Consider the following 21,733-nt stretch of genomic DNA (forward strand, 5'->3'; position numbering starts at 1 on the left):
GGCGCCGCGCGAGGAGGGAGGGGCTTTTCCTACAATGGTGGAGCAGTGAGGAGGCAGGACACGGCCGAGGACGCCGGGGGTCAGCAGCGGGAGGGGCAAGAGGGGAGGTGAGCGGTGTGCCACCGGGAGGGGCGCCACGGAGGTGGTGGTGGTGGGGGTGCCGACTGCCGAGCAGCGGGGCGGCGGTACGGTTACCGGGGACGGGGGCCGGGGCGTTGATCCAAAGAAAATTTATAGAAATATGGAATTTTTCATATAAAATCTTTTGAATCAAAGTAATAAAACCTATAAAATCTTATGAAATTCCTATAGAATGCCTCTTCACATATAAGTTTTAAAGGAAACTTAACAAGGGATAGAACCACATGGGAAAAAATCCTTTTGAGTCTTTATCCCTCGTCAAATCTTGTGTTTTGTTTTGCCTGTGTTTTGCAATCCTCTGTTTTACGCTTACATTCCTATCAAAATTCTATGTTTTTCCTATTTCTCCATTATTTTCATTTCTATGATTAAAAGAGGTACTAAATCCGAGTCAAACAGTCAGATACGACGGGTACGCCATAAAACCAGCTTCTCTAACTTAGGTCATGGTGGCTGACATGTGGGCCCATAGACGACGACATCACCCGATTTGGCCATACACCATGTCGGCGCGGCGTCACCCGATTTGGCCATACATGACCGCAGCTTCATGGGGTTTTACTCGTACGGTCATGCCCAGTTTTACGTCCACCCTCCCTCCTACTTCTACAGAGACTATTTGGATTTAGAGACTTTTTGTAACCATTGTTATATTGGATGTTTAGATGTTAATTAGGAGTATTAAATGTAAACTAATAACAAAACTAATTTCATAAATAAAGGCTATTTTATTAGACAAAATTTTAAAGCCTAATTAATCCATGATTAGCAAATATTTACTATAGCATCACATTCGCTAATCATGGACTAATTAGGCTCAATAGATTCGTCTCGCGAAATAGTCCAGAGTATGGGATGGATTTTTATTAATATATTTAATACTTCTAATTAGTATCCAAACATTCGATGTGACAGGAACTAACAAAAAAGTTGGAGGATCCAAACAGCCCCATAGTTCTACCCCTCTATTCGTAATTCTTTTGGTTTTCGTGTCTTGACCGTCCGTCTTATTTGAAATTTTCTTTAAAAATTTTAAAAAATAGTCACATGTAAAGTATTGTTAATGTTTTATCATCTAATAAAAATATTAATCGTAAAAATTAGATAAGACAAAGAGTCAAATATTATAGAAAAAACTGATAAATTAATTTATTTTTGAACGGAGGGATGCATTATGGGTCTAGCTGTTGATCGATACTAGCCTGCCATCCGGGTGGCTTTCCAAGATAATGGTACCTATTCCTATACTTGGATTTTCTCCTTTTTAGTCGGATACTAATATTTACTTTGGAAAATACCAACCCAAAAGAGCGAAAGACTATGATTCCCAATGCCAATGTTAACCTGGATAATTTATTGATCGCCAACTCAACTCTACTCTTTTCTCCCTATATTTAAAAAGTGTAAGGTGTGAAAAATAACTACCGTCGTTAGAGCGTCAGGACCCGAGTCAGATTCCTTTCCTCGAATTCAAATTCAATTTATGCATGTTTAACTACGAGATGACGCGGTATTATTTCGTTTTTTTTTCTATCAGATCATGCTAGTAAAACATCTCATAGAACAACCAATTCTCATAAATTATCATTTCGTATTAGTGTCTCACTTGATACATCTCATATACGGATGTACCGTTGTCTATATTTAGTTTGGTAGCTCATGCTTGATTGATGGCTTAACAATGTCTACCATTTACTTGTCCGGTAACGCCCTCGAGCTTATGTGTTAAATTTTATTGACTGTCTTAGATAATGTTGGTCATTATTGTGTCCTTAATTACGACTAATATCACCCGTTCTTAAATCTATATTACTGATCATGACTTTTTTTTTTAATCTTTGGTACCCTTTCATATTGATACATGCTAGATTAATCATTGCCAACATCACAACCTGTGAACCTATCACTCCAAGTTAACCAATCATCTTAGTCTAGAGTTACAAAAGGTTGTCCATATCTATTTCTGTTGCTATATTTCATAATTTATTTGTATTAGATTACACTCACTCAACCTCCATAGTAAAACATCACACACACTACTTAAGTATCATTTATCATAATGCATTGTTTGTATTAGTAGTATCGTATTTTCCCTATCCCACATATTCATAATCATATCTAGCAATTCATCACGCACCACTACGAGCAGGTATAATAGTAGACAATAAGTCAGCTATAAACACATTTTAAAAAGATAAGAGATGAGAGAGAAATGGACTACTAATTTATAGCTACACACCATGAGCTCTAAGATGCAGTGTGTGTATGATATATGGTATCATGTATTAATGTTTTATAGGTGACTATTGTATGAATTGGCTATTAGATTAATTATAGGCAAATTGAAGCTGATAGTTGGCTATACTATTGAACTTGCTCAGTACATATATCATAGTTCATTTTAGCTCATACCCATCAATTATCAACAACTAGCCGCCAAACCAATGGCCCATGATATTACATAAATACTATAGGTAAGGATTATTTGATTCACAAAACCAATGACAGACAGCTTATGACGATGTTGATAAATGGACTTTGAGATGGGCTTTTACTACAGCCCACATACCATAAAGCCATGTAATGTATGGTGTATGACCTAGATTTTATCTTTTATGTAACCAATGGCTAGATCTTTCTGATTAACGTGGGAGCTCCTAGAAAGTGCCCAATTAGTATAAGTATAGATAGATGCTTATCATTTCCTTGAAGGGCGTTGTCATGTTGGAATTGCTGTTGAGCTTGGGTTAAGGAGCTTGCCGGCCACCCTATGAGCATTCCTAATAAATACTATAAGAAAGAAAGCAAAATTCAGGGTCATTAGGAGGATTAGGTAAAATTTTAGAGATTACGGGGATTCTCTCTATCCTAATGCTAAGGAAAAAAATACTATACATACGATTTTTACGTACTACAAAACAAACAGCGATGACAATACGGCGTGAGCATTCTTCATATGGAGTGGATGCATCATGCTGCCGTTGCGCGATTTTATGGGCCGTTTGATCGTACAGGTACTGTGAAAAGTCATCGTAGTATAGCAACACTCAATGCTAAGATAGAGAGCCATTTCAATCTTTTCTAACTAACCCTATCAATAATGTATACAGTATAGTTAATTTAAAATTACTTTCTTTGACCCGTAGCTGATAACGTCTCAGCCAACAAACTTAGGACCGTATACTTCTTTTCTTCTAAGTTAGCACGCTAAGTACTGTCCTTTTTTTATCATTTCAGAGCAATAATATACCAATGCAATGTTTCCATGTATAAACAAACACAGCAAAATCATGTTGATTATGCTATGTTCTTTATATAATCGATAAAGCAAAGTCATGTAATTAAGAAGAGATTATCCTCAGCGGCACTATGTCGCAAAGCACCTAGTTTGTAGATTTAATTAGTTAGTGGTTAGTTACAAATAAATATTAGGTGAAATTGCTCTTAGAAAAGTGAAATTAAGAAAGCTGACTTCATCTCAGCCGTAGGAAACAGTTGACGGTAGAGATCACCAGTTGATTGTCGAAAAATAGGGATGTAAAGGTCAAGTTGACGAGTTTGATTGAACGAATTGGAGTGGAAACACCGTGACCGTGACATATTAGTTATTTAGGATTCGAAACTTTGGTTTTAATTTTTACAGCAATTTTTCTATAATTTTTTATTAAAAAAATATAATTTAGAAGTTTGGAAACGTAAAAAAAAAACGAGGAATTAGCCATCGGAACGCTGCAGGCTCAATCGGACTCCCCAGCGGTAGCCGGCAACCCCGATGCCTTCTTTGTTTGGACGTACATCTGCAGTACCGTAGACTGATAAGTGGACCCCACAAGTCATAGTTCCACATGTCAGTCTGTGATACTGCGGACGATCTCGGTTCTCAGTGTTTTGGCGCGTAAAGCTGTAGATCACCGGGAGCTGCGCCAAACGCCGCATGCATTGGCCAAGTGGCAGGGGCCGCTGGCACCTTCACGCTGACTCACTGGCACATTCGTCGTGACTTTGACCGGTCAAACAATCCATTGCATCCGCTAGTCTCTGGCTCTCTCCGTCGTCGTTGCTACTAGGTACCCTCTCTTCGTTCCAATCCACAAAGAGACCAACGGAGCGAGAGAGGATAGACAAACCGACGAAATAGTTGGGATCTAATTAAGCAAGGGGTTTTTGCTGTCACGTAATCATACAGGTTCTACGGCCAGTTTGGTCAGTACTCACTCATCAGTTGGTGAGCATGGCATCATCCAGGATCGATGCTAGAATCATCCGTGCACGGCATGCGGCGATTCGCACGGATCCATCACAAGCGCTGCAGCCAGGATCATCATCATCACCATCACATCGTTTTCCCCTCTCTGCATTATGGTGAAATGAATCACACCAACCTTTGCTGCAGCAGAGAAAACGATAAACCAAAAAAGGGAAGCACAATTAACACCGCATAGCTACAGCAGAGGAGAAAACGATGGCACTGCAAGAGCACAGCGATTACACATGTACCACCTCACCTACTAATAAGCTACTCACGTAGTAGTGAAGATCTAAGAAGCAAACAGAAGACATCACAGTAGTGACAGTACTATGTGCTGGACTGGACTGCTTGCTTGATGCTTCCAAGCAATCGTGCCTCTGTACATGCATGCAGGCGGCCTCCGCCTGCTTGCTTGGAAGCAATCCGTCGGCGTCTGGCTGACTGTTCACGCAGCTAGCTGATGCTGAGTGCGGTGCAGCTGCCACTGCTGCTGCTGCTGCTGCCGCCGCTGCCGGTGGCGTCGTCCTCAGCCAGGAAGCAATGCAGCCTTGCCGGAGCAGGGGAAGGAGGCGGCTCCAGCTCCAGGCACAGCATCTCGGACTGGAGGACCGCGCAGTAGTGGCCGAACGTCTCCGGCGAGACGTTCAGGTCGAAGCCGACGCCGAAGAGGAAGTCGACCTCGAGGTAGTTCATCTCCGGCAGGCTGACGCCGCCGACCTTGGCGAAGTAGGCGTTGTTGTAGCATCTGCAACGCACGCACATTTCTTCAGATCAGACCAGCCGGACGCTACACATCTTGTTTGCAGAAGCAAGCTAGAGCTGTTAGTGGCAGTAGGCTACCAAACATATGTGCAGTTAACGTCAACCAGATGATACCATGGGCGCCCAAAGAGGCACACCAGATCGAAATCTTTTATAGATTAATATCAACTGGGTAACTGAGTGGTACGGTTCATTGCTCGAGGGAAGAAAGATATCTGATGATGGCTTGTCAATTGGGTAATTATTTCAGAAGAAAAATAGTGATTTTGGGTCAGATGAGATGCTCCTGGCAGGAGGGAGTTGGGCTAATGAGCATCAGCAAGAGGGCAAGTTGCCACTGCCCCATCCTAGGCTAGCAGCTAGACATCACCACAACTTGGCAATGAATTAAATTCCAAAAAAGAGGAAAAGGTGGTGAGAGGGAAAAGGGGAGGAGAAAAGAAATGAGAAAAACCCTATCTTATGTCCTGGGTCCCCAGTGCATGTGTGGTTTGGATGGAAGGAACAGTGGAACCACCTTGGTTTCTTTGTCGGACAAGCATAATTTTGCTGCCCACACACCTCTCAACAGAGAGCAGATAACACTTGGTGCGTTCAGTGTGAGGCCGTGAGATAGCCTAACAAATTTCTGCACTGCAATGTGTTCTTTCTCATGTACAGTTTGATGAGGTTTTCAGTCGCCTGTGCTTGTTAAGATTTAGGGAAGGGTTTGTTGGTTTCTGCTACTTAAAGAACGCACTGAGCTGATGCTTCCTAGTTCCTACATGGCTACATGGTGTTTGGTGTATTCCTGAAAAAAAAATTAAAGAAAAAGGGTTCCGGTACTGGATTCCAAAATTTGATGACGATCTTATCTCATCAGAAGCTTCTTTATCCATAATTCACCAGGATTGCGTACTGTTGTTCACACAACAGTCCAAATTTGGGGCTGGCATGATGGTATTAACTCTTAACTCCCAGCAAGTATTTGATTGACAGTGATTTGAACAAACGAAGCAAGATAAGAATTACACAAGAATGTTTGGTCCAAAAATATCAGTAGCTGGATTGAATTGTCCATATTAAGCACAAATAATGTAATTAGAGCCAGAATCAAGCTATGCCTATCCTGATTTCTCTGAATTCCTCTTCTGTGCAAACAGCACGCCAATTTGCATATTCCTTTATAAATAGCGAAATTCAGTGTGATCTGTTTACCATGTTGTATGAAAATTCATCGCAAAAACATAGAATTCTGTTTCTATCCTGATTTGGTTCTTGCTGTTTAACGTAAGAGCACGAACTAAAGCCAAGAATGGGAACGCCGCAAATATCCCAAGAACTCGATCGATCACGCGCGTGCTATGGCTAATGGCTATCGAATCAATTATTGTGTGGCCACGGGTGGCAGAGTGGGGGAGGGCACACTCACATGTCGTCCATGAACTTGACGGCGGCCAGCACGGCGGTGATGAGGAGGCGGTGCACGCTGTACGAGTCCACGGAGTGCGCGCGCCGGCGGCGGAGGAGGCGGTCGAGGTAGATGTAGGCGACGACGTAGCACGCGGGGCTGCACCCCGCGAACCGCGCGATGCGCGCCATGTACGCGCGCACCGAGATGTCGGGCTTCGTCGTCGCCCGGAACGGCGACGCCGCCGCCGGCGCGACCGCCAGCTCCAGCTCCAGCTCCGCCGCCGCGTCGTTCCGCTCCGTGACGCGCTCCAGCAGCGCGGAGAGGACGCCCACCACCCGCGGCATGTCCGCCAGGTCCTCCTCCTCGGCCAGCATGGTCGATCGGAGACGGAGAGGATCGCTGGCCTTCTGCTCGCGCGGCGCGCGCGTGGCGAATTCTTTGAGCTGGATGGAGGAGTCGCGGCGAGGGGAGTGGACCTTCGGTGGATGGCTGAAGTGTTCGTCATATAAAATGGAGGGAATGTGGCCGCGGCGGCGCGCACAATTTCTACTTGCAACAGCACAATCGTTCGAGTAGTTTTTTTTTTTGAGTAAATCGAGTAGTTTTTCTCAGCTTTGCGATGTTCATCCAATGGCTCAATCATCTCACACCTTGGTACGTACAGTGCATTTAGGCCCCTTTTTTTTAACATTTTACTATCGAATATTCGTTGTATTTTTGACTCGGTTGGTACCAGTATATGGCTGGCTGTTGATCAGTTAGGTATTTTAGGTACTAATCTTGGTGAAGTAAAGAGAATAGACTCCATTCTTTACTGTCAGGAGTTGCATCCTGGGCTGTTCTACTTGGCACATTCGAGCAGGGAGTGGGCAAAACTGATAAGAGAAGTGACGTTGGAGGAGCGCGAGGAATGCACGGCAAGCGAGCAAGATCTGGCTGCGAGAGGAAGGACTAATCTTCTTCTTACTTCTGCAAATGATTTCAGTTTTGTTTTTTCACCGTTTCGTGCTCATCACTCGAAGAAAATAATCACACACAGGATTGATCGCCCCCGAGGACGTGCAAATCACAAATTGACAACGTTGACGGAAATGGCGATCACGTCTGCCTGAATAAAAAGGTTGTACGACAAGTCCTCTTCTGCTTCGAAGCAAACTAATCAGTAGCTGTGCAACTCTAGAGCCTGGTTTGTTTTAGTGGTAATTCGTTGGGATTCATTAAACCAAAATATTTCGTGTCCCTGCTAACTTTCTCGCCAACTAATGAGAGAACCAGTAGAAGGTCTCGATCGCGTTCTAACTTCTGACGTCCTAATCTGAATAATTGTGCGCAAGACCAGGACATAATTTCAGTACCCTTGAACTGCAATTTGCTGCCTAAACTAAACTCCCGTTCCGAAAAATTAAATGGGGGTGCAATTAAGCAGCCTGAAATAAAAGTGAGCTCCAGATCGTTACAAATATTTTACCTTGTGTGAGCCCTCTCTTTGTTAGATTTGTCACCTAGCTGTGTGAGCCTGTGAAGGAATCTGGATCCATTAGTTTAGTGCAGCTGCATCTTGATCTGCACTTGGATGCAACAAGTGACTCACTGCAACCACCACCCCTGCTCGTGCAGCCCCTCGGATGAGTGACCCCCACATGCTCCAATTCGCTCACTATTATGAGCAATCTGCAACTGCAATCAGTCAGATGAACTGATCAGGCAGGGGTGCGGGGGAGATCATGGAGGGCGACTTCTTGGCGTCTTCGTTGGAGCAGATGAGGTAATAGTTTGATGAGACGATCACCCTCGTTTTTTCATTTTTTACTTATATTTATAAGTTAAATTTAAATTTTTAACATTAAATTTAAATTTGATCTTAGAGTTTTTTTTTATCGAAGTTTATTTTTTATTTCTAGCTTTCACTTTTAGATCACTAAGAATGTAAAGACTTTTTTTATAAGTTATTTTTTATTTGTAGATACGTCGTTCGACTTTATTTTTTAATAAAAATGCCAAACAATCATCCCTAAATGTGAGGACGAGCGTCTCGTCCACCGTGGCACGGTCTCGATCGGCTCTGTTCACGGTCGATCGCCGTCTTTGGACTCAGACACGGCAGTGTTCAGCGCCGGTCGGAGGTCGGAGCACGGCGGCGCTCAGAGGGCACGGGAGGAGACGGCGGCGAGGTGCGCTCCCCGGCCTTCGCCATGAACGATGGGCCTTTTATTCCGTGCGAAAGCTGGAAGAGAGTTTGGGCCCTGTGCTGGGCTGGGCCTTCGACAAGGCGCAACATGCTGACAGAGTTTGCTGAAAGAGTTCTCAGAAAAAGAAAAGGAAAAGAAAAGAGTTGGACCAAGCATCTACTTTCTGATCTCACAGTAGGGTTGAAAACGGTCAGGAAGGGTCGGAAAAACTATCTAACCACATTTATTCCTGCATTTTTGTCTCGGAAACGGGAGCGGGAGCGGGAACGCCGGTCGAGAAAATGAAATCGGTTACACAGTATATTGAAAACGATTCATTTCGATCGGGAACATTCCAATAACGATCGGAAATCGATATTTCAAAACGGGAATAACAGTAAAGGTCATGTCGTCACACAGATGTCGTCGCACTGCGTGAAGAGGAGGAATGGAGGTGATGCCAACTGCACAGATGCCTACCCTAGCCGAGCCGATGCGTCGAGGTGTCTATGCGGGATTTGGGCTGGGCTAACTACTAAGCAACGGGGAGGTGCGAGGTGGGCTGGGAGATTTGGGCCATTTTGCAGCCCATGTACAGGAATAACCACGGGAATTATCCCGGGAAAATACGAGAACCGTGAAAACGGTCGGGAAAACACCTAAACCGTTTTCGTCGGTTTTTCCTGGTTTTTTTCCTAGTTTCCTGTTTTTCATGTCAAAAAGATATTCGGATAGGAAAATCGATATACGGTGTCGGTCGGGACGGGATTTTCCCATCCCGTTTTCAACCCTAGCTCACAGTGTGGTAATACAATCGATCTCTCTCAAAGAAAGGTGTGGTACTAGAATTTTATTTATATGTTTCTATAATGAACAAACACAAGCATTTAGCGGCATGGAAATCTTTCGACTCTCTCAGGCCATAAATAGTTGATGTTTAGGATAAGATTTAGTAAATTTTAAAACTTTGACTACCATTTTTTCCTCAAATGATTAGTTAAAAAAAACTATGCATAAATTTGCATTGAAATAATCTTAATGTTGCCTTATTAAACTTTATAAACTCTAAGATAAAGTTGATGGTTAAAGTTTAGGACAACATTCCTTAAACTTTCAAAATTGTTATTGAGGATTTAACAATTTCATTACTCCTTATACATGTAGAAAATAGAAATGAGCCCTGTACTTGGCCGCCATTTCGGCGATTTCACAATTTTCTAACTGAGCCAAGTGAACGGAAAGAAGGTATATCTATGTACCCCGCGCGGTTTTGCCTAAGGAAAATCAACTGCCCAATGGATCTACTCTGGAGACTGGAGTAGAGACAGCTGTAGAGTCTAAAAGGCATTACATGCAAGTAATGCATTTGTTTCAGGGTGTAATGTCATCAAATTGTTGCTGTTCGTTCGCAGTTATGTGCCCTGAAAAGCATAGGTGTTGATCAATGACTTGTACTCTTCATTCTCCTCGCACCCTCTACTTCTCAGTACATTCATCAACCTGTCTACACTTTCGGTATCATTTCTCTCCTTGAAAATTGCAAGGAGATTCTCAACATTGGTGGGTCTTGGTCTCCATTTACTTGGACTTACAACTGCAGTGGCTTTCTCCAAACATGACAGAGCTTCAGATGATTGACCATCCTTCAGGTATGCTGTGGCAAGGATTTCCCAGGTGTTCGGTTTTGGGTTTCCACCTTTCTCAACAAATCTATTCAGAGTTTGCTCAGCTTTTGTAACAAATCCTTCTCTGGCATACCACGCTAACAAAATATTCATAGTCTTAGGATCAAAATTGGAACTTTTGGATGCCCATTCCTCATACAGAAGTTCAGCTCCCTCAATATCTCCTAGCCTAACAAGGGCAGATAGTACCTCCTGGTAACCCAGGTTATGAATTGTGGGGAAAGTTGCTTTGTACCAATTCCAGATGCGGTAGACCTCTTCCTTCTTGCCAAGGTGACTATAGAGTGTGATGAGAAAATGGAAACATTTTTTCTCCCGTCCTGTAGTTCTTTTTTCAGCTTCTTTCAGAAATTCTTCTGCCTTCTCAAAGTTCCCCAGCTTAATATACATACTAGCAAGAGTTGTATAAGTAGTCCAATTTGCAACTACAGTCTCATCACGAATCATCTGGTTAAAGACTTCTTCAATTCCATCAGCATCTTGCATAGCCGCACAACTCTTTATCCAAATGTTGTAAGTGCAGACATCAAAAGCAACATTTCTGTCCATCATCTCATCAATAATTATAGATACTTTCTCAGCCTCCTCAGCATCCACATAAAAATTCATCAACACATTAAAAGGTAATGTATCAGTTGCAAACCCCTTTTTTCTCATCTGCTCAAATGTGCTTTCTGTTTTCTCTTTCATCATAGCTTGGGCATAAACATTGAGAAGAGAACCATATGTTCGCTTGTCTTTCAGGGGATCAGGAAGCTCCTCGAAATATTCTTCAGCATGTGCAACACCACGTACTTTTGCAATCAGATCCAGTTGGATTGCCATATCACTAGATGAGAGTGAAAATCTATCCCTGCGCTCTGTCATCCAATCATACACCTATGCATGTCCCAGAAAATGCCTGATGAGAACTAATATGACAATTACATTTATAGGCTTAGTCATAAAAATGTTAAATGCATCAAAAAATAAGATAATAACAATAATAGACTTCAATTCTACAAAAGCGAGCACGGAAAAGGATATATTGTCCCCTGCACCTAGTTATTACTCTAAACTGGAAGAAACAATGTTACTCCCTCCGTATAAAAAAATAAGGTGTATTTTGTTTTATTAGGACATGTATTTGACCAAATATTACTCTATTGGAATATATTTCTGTGATGCAAAATTGATGTTATAAGATCCGTATTCAAAAGTATACAGTACTTACGACTGTACTTATATTTTTATGTCACATATATGATATATTAGTAAATCAATTGTTGTTCAAAGCATTACTGTAATGAAACATTGCATTATTACATAGAGGTAGTACCTTTTCAAGGTGAATATTTTACTTTTCTTTTCTCTTTGGAGAGGCACAAAGAAGTATTATCTTTTTACCCTTAAGAGGAGGTATTGATACCTTCCATCTTACAAAGAGGTACAAAAGAATAATATGTACCTTTTGGGAACTATGAAGGATGACATTAAACTGATGCATTGGATTAAGGAAAAAAAAGAAAAAAAAATTAATATTTCAATATTTATCTGGTTACATATCCGTAAGATATATTTTGAGAACTCAACTCAGTTTGCTAATGTTAGTGGTAAATTTACTCAAAATATTTCTCTAAAAGAAATCTTCTTACAATACGGAGAATTCCAACTTTGACTCAACCTTTTTTTGAATATAAAGAAATTTGACCCAACCTTAACCATTGTCCATTACCCTTGTTTTCTAACTTGTGTTTTTCACACGGCATTTACTAGCATTATTTTGACATTAAATTCCAGACTAAGGCCCTCTTTGTTTAGGCTTAGGCTTATTGGCTTAAGCTTTTAAGCCGACTTTTCGGCTTATATGGTTTATAAACCCTATTTGTTTGGGTTTATAAGCCAACATTTAAACCAACAGGGATAAGCCTGAATAAATAAACAACTTTTTCAATGGGCTTTTTTAAAGCCATAAGCCACTCTTACACTGTTAAGCCAAAAGCTAGGTTCGAATAGCATCAAAATTAACAGTGTGGGTGTTACATCTATTCCAAATAAGCCAAAAAAGCTACTTGAACTAGCTTTTGAGTTTTGACTTAACTGTATAAGTGTGGCTTATGGCTCTAAAAAATCCCAATGAGAAAGCTACTTGTTTGTTTAGGCATATGCTTTTAAGCTTAAAAGTTACTCCCTCCGTTTCATAATATAAGATACTTGACTTTTTTGCTTGTAATGTTTAACCATTTATCTTATTTAAAAATTATGGGAATATCATTTATTTTGCTCGTGACTTACTTTATTATCAAAAGAGCTTTAAACGACTTGTCATTTTTTATATTTCACTAAATTTTTAAATAAGACGAATGGTCAAACGTTACAACAAAAAAGGTCAAACATCTTACATTATGAAATGGAGGTAGTAGCTTATAAGCCCAAACAAATAGAGCCTAAATAGTGTTGCAACTACCAAATGGCAACTAACGTGTACATCAGATAGAAAATTTCATATTTTACATCTTTAGCAAAGTGCCAAAGTTAGGAGTTCGGCCAAATATTACCAATAATATTGGCCATCTGGCCCGCCATAATTCGAACTAAAGTAGCACGAAAATTCTCCAAATTTGCGGATCTTTTATTGAGTAGTACCCCAAAAATAACTGAAATTATACCTTATGATAACAAGTTAAAAAGAACTGTAAATTAGATGGCTGAGAGACTCGATTAAGCAGGCAATCAATCATCAGAAGCATACCTGGAGCGCGAGGTTGAAGCGGCGGAACTTGCGTAGCTCCCTCGAGATACGACAGAGCTCCCACTTGTCGAGGCGGCGCTCACCCTCGTCCCACGCCGCCAGCGTGCGCCCCACCGGCCGCCCGCCGTGCCCCACCGCGATGCGCCGGTACAGGCTGCTCCACCGCAGCGCGGCTCGCCGCTCGTAGTCCAGCGTACCGTAGCTGTGCACCTTCGCCACCTGTTGCCCCGCCGCCGCCGCCGCCGATGACGACGACGGCGGCGGCGAGGAGGAGGACGCGCACCTCACCGTCGCCGACCCCGACCCAGACCCAGAGCCACCCTGCCGGAGAGGGGAGGGCCTCGAGGGAGCCAGGGAGGAGGAGCCCAGGATGTGGAGAAGCATGGCGTCGCCGGTGGTGGCGGCACGGCACAGCAGCCGGGCAGCGTGGAGCGCGCGGGGAGGCGGAAGTGCGGCGAGGAGGGGCTCCCGTCTCAGGTTGAGCTCGCGAGGGGATAAGAGAGAGGGAGAGTGGAGTGGGGGGCTCCGTACCTTGAGATTCGTGCGAGCGAATCGGAGGGAGCGGGGCCTACCTCTCGATGCCTCCGCATCTTCCCGCGCGGATTTGTATTGGTGGGCCGTGATCCATTATTATATGGGCCGACTACGGGCCCAATGGTCTTCATAGACCGGTAAGTCAATTAATTACAGTTCTATCTGAAAAGTAAAGCTCGCTGCACAAAAGGAAAAAAAAATATAAATATTTTACATGACCTGATTATTGGTTTGGGAATATTCAGCACACAAGAAGTTTATAGGATTTTCACATAAAACAGTTTAATTCCTCATAATTTTCTTTGAAAATCCTTCAAACCGAAGATACCATTGGATAAGATGACAAGGATTACTGATTGGGAGGAACCAATATTGGGCTAGAGAGAAATTTTGAAAAAAAAATATTGCCATTTTGGGAGCCAAGAAAAAAATTGCTATTTACACAAATTGAGATGCTGAATCAGAGTGAACTACAGAGCCAACTTGAAGGTCAGGGTCATACTCCCTTTTTATGAAAAACGTATCATAGTTTTTCTATTTTTATGACCAACAAACTAAAGAATTCTTCCGGGATCTGTTAACCATCACTAGAATAAAATGATTTGAAAAAAAAAAGTAAAAAAAAAATCTCCAGCCTTAGGATGTGCATGGAGATCTATGCTCTAGTTTCTTCTAACGGCATGGTACCAAAGTAGGGTTATGGCCAAGGGTGGATTGTAGGAGGTATCAAGGTATTGCCTCCGTACTTAAATATAAGAGATTTTGAAGATGAATCTAATAAGTGCAGTTTAAATTACCTCCAGAATCCTTTACAATTTAGGATTTAGGATAGAGGGAGTATTAAGAGTCGTGTGCCAGGTATGAAGAGATAAACGGTTGTGCCATTGGGTTATTAGGGAAGGAATGTGAGATGGACCGTTTGATGCCAAATATTTGATTGTTTAGACAAACAACTGAGGATTGGCTGGACAATACTTTTCTATATGTTTTCAGATTTTTATGAATACATTATTAATGCACATCTAAAATACACATTGTAAAAGTAGTAGTCATTTCTGGGCCTTGTATCCTTACCAAAGCGTCTTGGCTCCTACTTGAAAGTGCGTTGAAAGGCAAAGAGTAGCTGATGAAACATTAGTAGCGAACATTAGTGGGCTTAGATTCTACCCTTGCCTGGCTAGGATGAGCAAGTAAAAGCTTGCTAGGATAGGCTCAAAAGCAAGCAAAGTCTAGTCCAATTTGCCTAAAGTCAAAACCGAGCAAGGGGGCCAAAAACTATGGAACCAAACATTTTAGGAGATTGCTGACGATAGCGTCACCGAAACCGCACGCGATGTTGCCATTTTAACCAAAGATTATGTACAACTGTACATATCATCCATCAATGATATCATCAATCTCAATATCTTGTTCAAGATGACCTGCCATCAAGACACCATGGTGCTCAATTGTAAAAAGAAGTGAGCAAGCCCCAGCACTGATTGCAGCACATACATAAACTCCTAATAGCTTCTATCATTCTTTTTTTTCTTTTCCATTTCACCCAATAAGAGATTACCTCTTTTCCATACATCATCTGAGTTATACCTTCTCCAAAAGCCATATGCTACAAACAAGCACAAGTACTCCAAAAGCACAGCTATAAGTGTTAGCTGGACGGACAATTTTTGCCAAATTGGCAGACGCACATTGTCAAGTAAACCAGGGCGACGATGACAAGCATGAACAAACCGCAGAACGCCCCATCGGTGGTCGGTAAATAAAGGAACCATGATCCAGGGAAGCTAAAGTAAACTACAGCTACTAACTGTTCCTAAGTTGCTTGCTAATGGAGCTGGAACCGAAACTAGGGCTGCTTTAGGCGCCCCTCTCCTTCAGCACTCCCACCCTCTGAGGTGGAGCTGTGGGCTACTGAGCTCAGTTGAGATGGTTGGCAAAGAAGTTCGGCCTCTGGGTGCCGAGCATTAGGAGGAACCTCCAGCAACAGGTCTTGATCAGAATCATCATTGGTGTACTGAGGAGGAACCAGCATGGATAGTTTATCTGGGGGCAACATAAATAAGTTAAGTCCTCTGCCTCTGCAGGCTAAATCTTTGCCATTGCCTGGTTTCAGCATAAACGGCACTTGGCAATTTAGACCCATAGCCCCACCAGATTTAGAAACTCTTTTAGGACTCCACATTGTTGCTCTCACCTCTGTATGCCCCCAAAGAGAAGAAATAGATGGAAAAAAAAAATAAAGTTAGAAGGCCTCTCCATGTCAATTACATTAAGCTGAGGACGAAATAGGAAATGAATACATAGTATTCTTTCCCCAAATGTAGAACAGTATATGCAGGTCAGAATATTGCTGACCTCCGGAGCTTTGGAATTGGGTGTCATGAGGCCTTTTCAGAGGATTCATGGTGGACCTTGTAAGGCGTTTTGAAGCATTAGTCTTTTCTCCTATTTCTTCACTGTTTTTTCCCTGTATAAAGAGAAACAACTATCAAAATGTACAACCAAGCCCTGGAAGTTCATATATCAGGCTAGAAGTGTGCTACAAATACACATAACGGTCATTGAACTAAACAAGAAGAGGATCACAAGCTGCGCACCTCTATATCTAGGGAAACTAAAGGTGAATTTGCATTCTCCAGTGTATCCTGATTTTCAGTATGGAGGTAAGCCCTGCAAAAGAGAGATGCCACACAAAAATCCCTTAGATTGTTCCACAACAATGCTCAATACAAACTTCCATGGTAATAAGGGTGTAAAATACCTTGTAGCATTATCTGTTTTTTGCACCGGAAACTTCTTTGGCTGCTCAGTTATAACATTTTGGTTGCTTGTTGCCTTGCTTTCACTATATACCAATGAGGCTGACCCCGAGTAGGATTCACTAGTAATATATGACTTATTATCAGCAGGAACAGAGCTTGCTTCTGATTCTTCTTCCACTGATTTTGAATTTGGTCTGAGAAGCATACTTCCATATCCAATCTCGAAGGAATCCGCAGGAGTTTCACTATGGTAAATTAGATCCTCCTCTGAGGATCCTGAAAGGAAAAGCAGCTGCTCTTCATGCATTATGGAGTTAAGATCCTTTGCAAGCTTTTCCACTGGTGAAGGCTTAGGACGAGTGACACAACTCCTTTTCTTTGATGGCACAAGTGATTCCCAAGCATGTGATTGTGCTGAAGCTGAATTGGCAAGATATCAGAAAAGTCATTGTTAACATATCTAACAGAGTTGTAAAGGAACATCTAAAAACAATTCTTTGGTCACACATATGAAATCTCGATAATGGAAACTGACGCTTATGGAGTTATGCTGTGGTAAAGTAATACCCCTTTTCTGAGGGCCTTGTGCTTCATCATGCTAACATGTAGTATAGAAATACATAGATGTTATTAACAATGTTCTACATGCTGGTATTTACTAAAATATGTTTTTCAATCTCACCAAATTATAGGCTTGATGCTATCTGAACAGAATGCATGAACAAATTTCTTAATGATACAAGAATCACCACAAGTTACTATGAATTGATAATGCTGGACTAAAAAATAAAAAGAACTGAATAGGAGTTGCAAAAAAATGTTTCGCTAGCTGTAATTTGTACAATGAAAAGAAAACACACACATCTGCATTATAAGAGGCTACTACTGCATAAGCATTACATTGGAGAGAAACATTAAACAATGTACTTCTGACATCAATCTCAAGGCCCAAGTTCAATTCCTTGAACATTATTTGCTTGAACTGAACCAATCATATACTGTGTGGTATGCATCAAGATTGGGAAGAGCAAAAAATAATTAACAGAAACACATCAGCAAATTGGAGACCACTCACCGGTCATTTCACTTGCATCAGAAGTGCCATATGGGGCACAACTCTCTGAATATGATAGTGCTGATCCAGAACCAGATCGATTACTTAGGTCAGCATCTCCCATCTTACGGAAGTTTTGATCAGAAAATGGTCCGTTCTCCATTGTGATGTGGCTTGGCTTTTTCTTCAGTTGCTTCTGTTCCTTCAGCTTCAACGTTGGAGGTTTCAGCTTGTTAGCTCTAGGTTCCTCAGCATCAATATCATCCCGGGCATGCATTGGTGTGTAATTCGTCAGTGAACCCTTGGTTCTCCATCTTGAGCCACATGCATTGCAGAGCACTGGCTTATCTGGTGGCCCATTTCTCCAGAGAGGAGTACCTGTTCCATCATTTCCCATGAGTAACAGGATATACAATACAAAATTGATATGCAATAATGTGTGCTATACAAGTATGGAGTTTATCAGTAGAGTGTTCATAAGGAATTCATATCACAAATTTACAAGAATCATGCTTGTGACACTACATGATAGGATGGCATCAGGGAAGGAAACTTGAGATTTGTCAGAAAGTACAGATGTTCAAGAGTGTCTTTAAGGCAGCGAGTAATTAGTCACACCATACTGAATTGCATCTTTCAGATATTATTTATACTATTTAGAACAATCTTTTAGTAGTTCATCTGCTATTCTACAAAGTTATGCACACTAAATGCATATGATCACTTCAATTAAGAAGCTGTTTCAGTAAGGGATAAAGAACTCTAGAACATATAATGCTGCTCAGATTTAAGCAAAAGGGAAGACCAGCCTGTGCAAACTACATAACAGTTCAGCACAGCCAAGATCTTCATTTTAGAACTATCCTAACAGCAAGCATTTCTGCAGCTGCAGCTGCTATGAAACTCTGAATGTCTTATTGGCAAAAGCAGTTGGTTCTTTTATCTTGAACAATAGTCTGTGAACTGAATCTAATTGCAGTATCTGACAAATTATCCAACAGCATGTATCTGCCATAGTCAAGTATAAGTCATAACGGGTCTGTGTGAATCAAAAATTATGTTCCTCACGTCCAGAATTGTACACCCAAAGGCCACCGAGACCTCAACCATACCCACACAGTTCTCTTGACCGCTTCTGATGTTTCAATGAATTTCAGCTAATAATCATCAGAGAACAAACTGAGGGAACCACAGGGAACAAAGGATTAGGAATCCGAGCCCGAGGGACTTGGGAAGATTTTCCGATTTTATCTAAGACTCTTCCCAGATGCATAATTGGGAGAATACATCACCCAAAAAAACAAACTAGCTAAGGGGATTCAGAACTAAAACAAGAGAACAAAGAACTGCAGGAAGAAAAAAAAATCTAACTTTACGAAAAAAAAAAGAGCTCACTTGTGACTCCGCAATGACGGCAAGGTCCTTGCTTTCCCATGACTCTCTCTTCCCCTCGCCTCCACAAGCGAAGAAGAAAGGACCCAACAAAATCCCAACAAAACAAACACCGGAAAACCAAGAGGAAACAAGAAAGAAGCGGTTCTTTACAAGCAATTCTTCAGCAAACCAAAGGGGGAAAAAACATCAAAGAACTGTTGCTTGGTGTGAATCTTTTCAGAGCCAGAGGGGATTCCTGGGAACAATTCCACAGCCCATGAACTCAAAGACCAAGACTTGCTTGGTAGGTGTTCTTCTTTCTTTCCTTTCTTTCTGTTTTTTTTTTCCCTTTTGTTCTTCTGTATCCAGTCTTTTAGAGAGATGGGTAGAGAGGAGGAGAGGGGAAAGGGATGGAGAAATAATGGAGGAAGGAATGCAGACGGAAGGGGAGATTTACAAAGGCCGGGTGAGTCTTTGGGTGAAAGCCATAGGGGAGGAATCCAAAAGAAAATATAGTTTAGAAGCTCGTAAATCTCTTTTATTAATGAGGGGAGAGAGAAGCAACTAGGAACCGGGCAAAGTAGGAAAAGGAGAGGAGGGACTATACAGCAAAGGCCAGCACTTCTTTTCCTCTAGTTTCTTTCAGCCTTTCATTATGGGCGGTTTCATCCCATTTCATTATTGTTGCTTGGGTATGACTAAGAAGGAGTGCAGGACATATCTAGCACTAATTAGTCAATTTGATTAACTTTAAAGCCCCCCATTTCTGGTGCCATTGGAAGAATCTCTTCCTTATGACCTTTGCATTTTACCCCTTAAGAAAAAGCAGCAATGTTTTTATGGAGCACCAGAAACAAGCTCAATAAAAAGAAGGGTGGTTGTGTGTTGAGGTTGATGTACACAAGGTTTCTTTTTTGATAGGTTAAAAAGACGTTTCCTAATCGTTCAATACAACATATAGCAATTGTTTGGATTGATTTCCATTAACGAAAAAATGCATAGCAATTTTATACCATTTTAAATTAACCCTCTATAATTTGAAAAGGTGCTACGTACGAACGTATAAAAACCATGTAAGATTTAAAAAGCGCGGGAAATGTATTTATGTATATTCAAACGTGGCATTAATGGACGTAAAGCGATCTATAGAAAAAAAAACATAATGGTAACGTTGGACGTGCCCAACAGGAAGTATGAAAAAGTGCCAAATACCAATCCATTTCAATTCCGTAACAAGTGGGGAGGCAGCTTTATTGTTAACAAAAAGAAAACTAATGTAACGATAAACTTACCTACATATATGCACACGTTCTGCTTTTTACAAAGTATTTTAACTAACTTACTGAAATTGTAAAATTTTTCATTGCTTTATAATATAATCTTTTTTTTTAGAAAAAGGAATACAGAAGATGAGACCGGACATTATTCCAGGGGCCAAATAGTAAACACCATAGGAACAACTCCCTCCTGGCCGCAGCATGCCAGCATCAATTTTCAGGCTTTTCCCTGGAATATATAGGAATTCTTTTTTCAACGGCTTAGCGTACTACATTGGTTTGGTGGAATCAGCTATGGTTGGATAAAGATAACAATTGCACTCCAAATCCCAACCTGCACATGTCTCACACCGCATGTTTGATTTGTTTGTACAATTAATTCCAGGGGATTCTAATCTCTGCAAAAGAAATTCCATTGTTTTTCTTTTATCAATTCTCATGTTAACAATAATCCGTTTATAAAAGTGAAATGGCACATAAGAGAAAGTTGCTCTTTGTTATCCTTTCTCATTCTGGTATGTTTTAAAATACTCTATTTATGTCAAATATGCATCCAAGATGCTTATATTGCTCTGGAATTTAATTGTGCCACATTTTAAACCACAAGAGGTTGAAGTTTCCACACAAATTTCAGGGGGATAACATTGTGCGTTCCAAACTAGGCCGTAGAATTAGATTAGATCACAAGATCCTTTTAGAATCTTTCACCTATTTATCTCATCTTATCCCATCCATCTCCAATGTTAAATGCAAAAGGAGCAAAGATATGGCCATATCACACCGGGTCAATAATAACCACATCATCATCTATTAACAGCATCGACAAGTGTTGGCTAAGTTCCAAGAATACGAGCTGAGCCTGAGCTGACGTAATTTTTCACATCGGAACAGCCGGGCGATACTTAAATCCAGTGATGACACAATCGAGACAAAAGTTGCATCAGAAATTAGAGAAAAATTCTTTGAACAACTCAAGAAAAGTAGGAAACGGTAAAGCATGGAGGTCGCCTCATGCTGGCATTATCTTGCTGCGTCCCCACTAAAAAAGAAGTCCCCTCTCAGTTAACACGATGACCACACTTGTGCTAGTTAGTTGGCACAGGCCAGCCTGCTGCTAAACTTTGCAGGTTATACCAAACAAAATTGGTTGTAAAACAAAATGTCGTCAGATACCCATTTTGGCCGCAAATCAATCCAGATGAACAAAATCTCAGAACAATACTGGATTTTTTTTTAAGAAGGGGTTGGGATAGCCAGAAGGAACTAGCCATCTAATAAAATTAAGAAAGAATGAACCACCCATTTTCAACCATACATTTAATCCAAGTGGGATGTGAGAAGTTCAGGAGTCGAACCTAGGCTGCAACATTAACCACTGAACGCTTTTGTCAACCGAGTTGAAATCACATCTATCACTAGTGGAATTTAACATTTTGTTTTACTAAAAGTGCTACATTAAGCCTCAGGGCTGAGTCATATCTTTTTCAATTTCTAAGTCGAAACATGAACAAAACTATTGTGAAACCATTCATGCTTTTCCAAACTAGCTCCCTCTCGCCTTATCTCGAAGGCAGGGCTAAGCGAGTAGATGGCCACACAAGAA

General features: G+C 41.3%; 1 protein-coding gene and 1 pseudogene across 1 annotated transcript; both read right to left on the reverse strand.

Annotated features, from left to right (window-relative positions):
* Positions 1-4,274: 4,274 nt before the first annotated feature.
* LOC102721074 lies at positions 4,275-7,040 on the reverse strand (annotated as a pseudogene).
* Positions 7,041-9,764: 2,724 nt separating this feature from the next.
* On the reverse strand, positions 9,765-19,368 carry LOC102708611. The gene is made up of 9 exons (XM_040523228.1): positions 18,875-19,368; positions 17,501-17,857; positions 16,425-16,845; positions 16,261-16,333; positions 16,019-16,130; positions 15,511-15,859; positions 14,738-14,786; positions 13,130-13,612; positions 9,765-11,277 (listed from the first exon to the last, which is right to left on the reverse strand). Exons 1-9 carry the CDS (start codon positions 18,912-18,914, stop codon positions 10,126-10,128), a joined length of 3,036 nt encoding a protein of 1,011 aa, XP_040379162.1. The 5' UTR covers positions 18,915-19,368; the 3' UTR covers positions 9,765-10,125.
* Positions 19,369-21,733: the final 2,365 nt, after the last annotated feature.

The sequence above is a fragment of the Oryza brachyantha genome, chromosome 4 (assembly GCF_000231095.2).
Source record: "Oryza brachyantha chromosome 4, ObraRS2, whole genome shotgun sequence".
In the NCBI taxonomy this organism is placed as follows: Eukaryota; Viridiplantae; Streptophyta; class Magnoliopsida; order Poales; family Poaceae; genus Oryza; species Oryza brachyantha.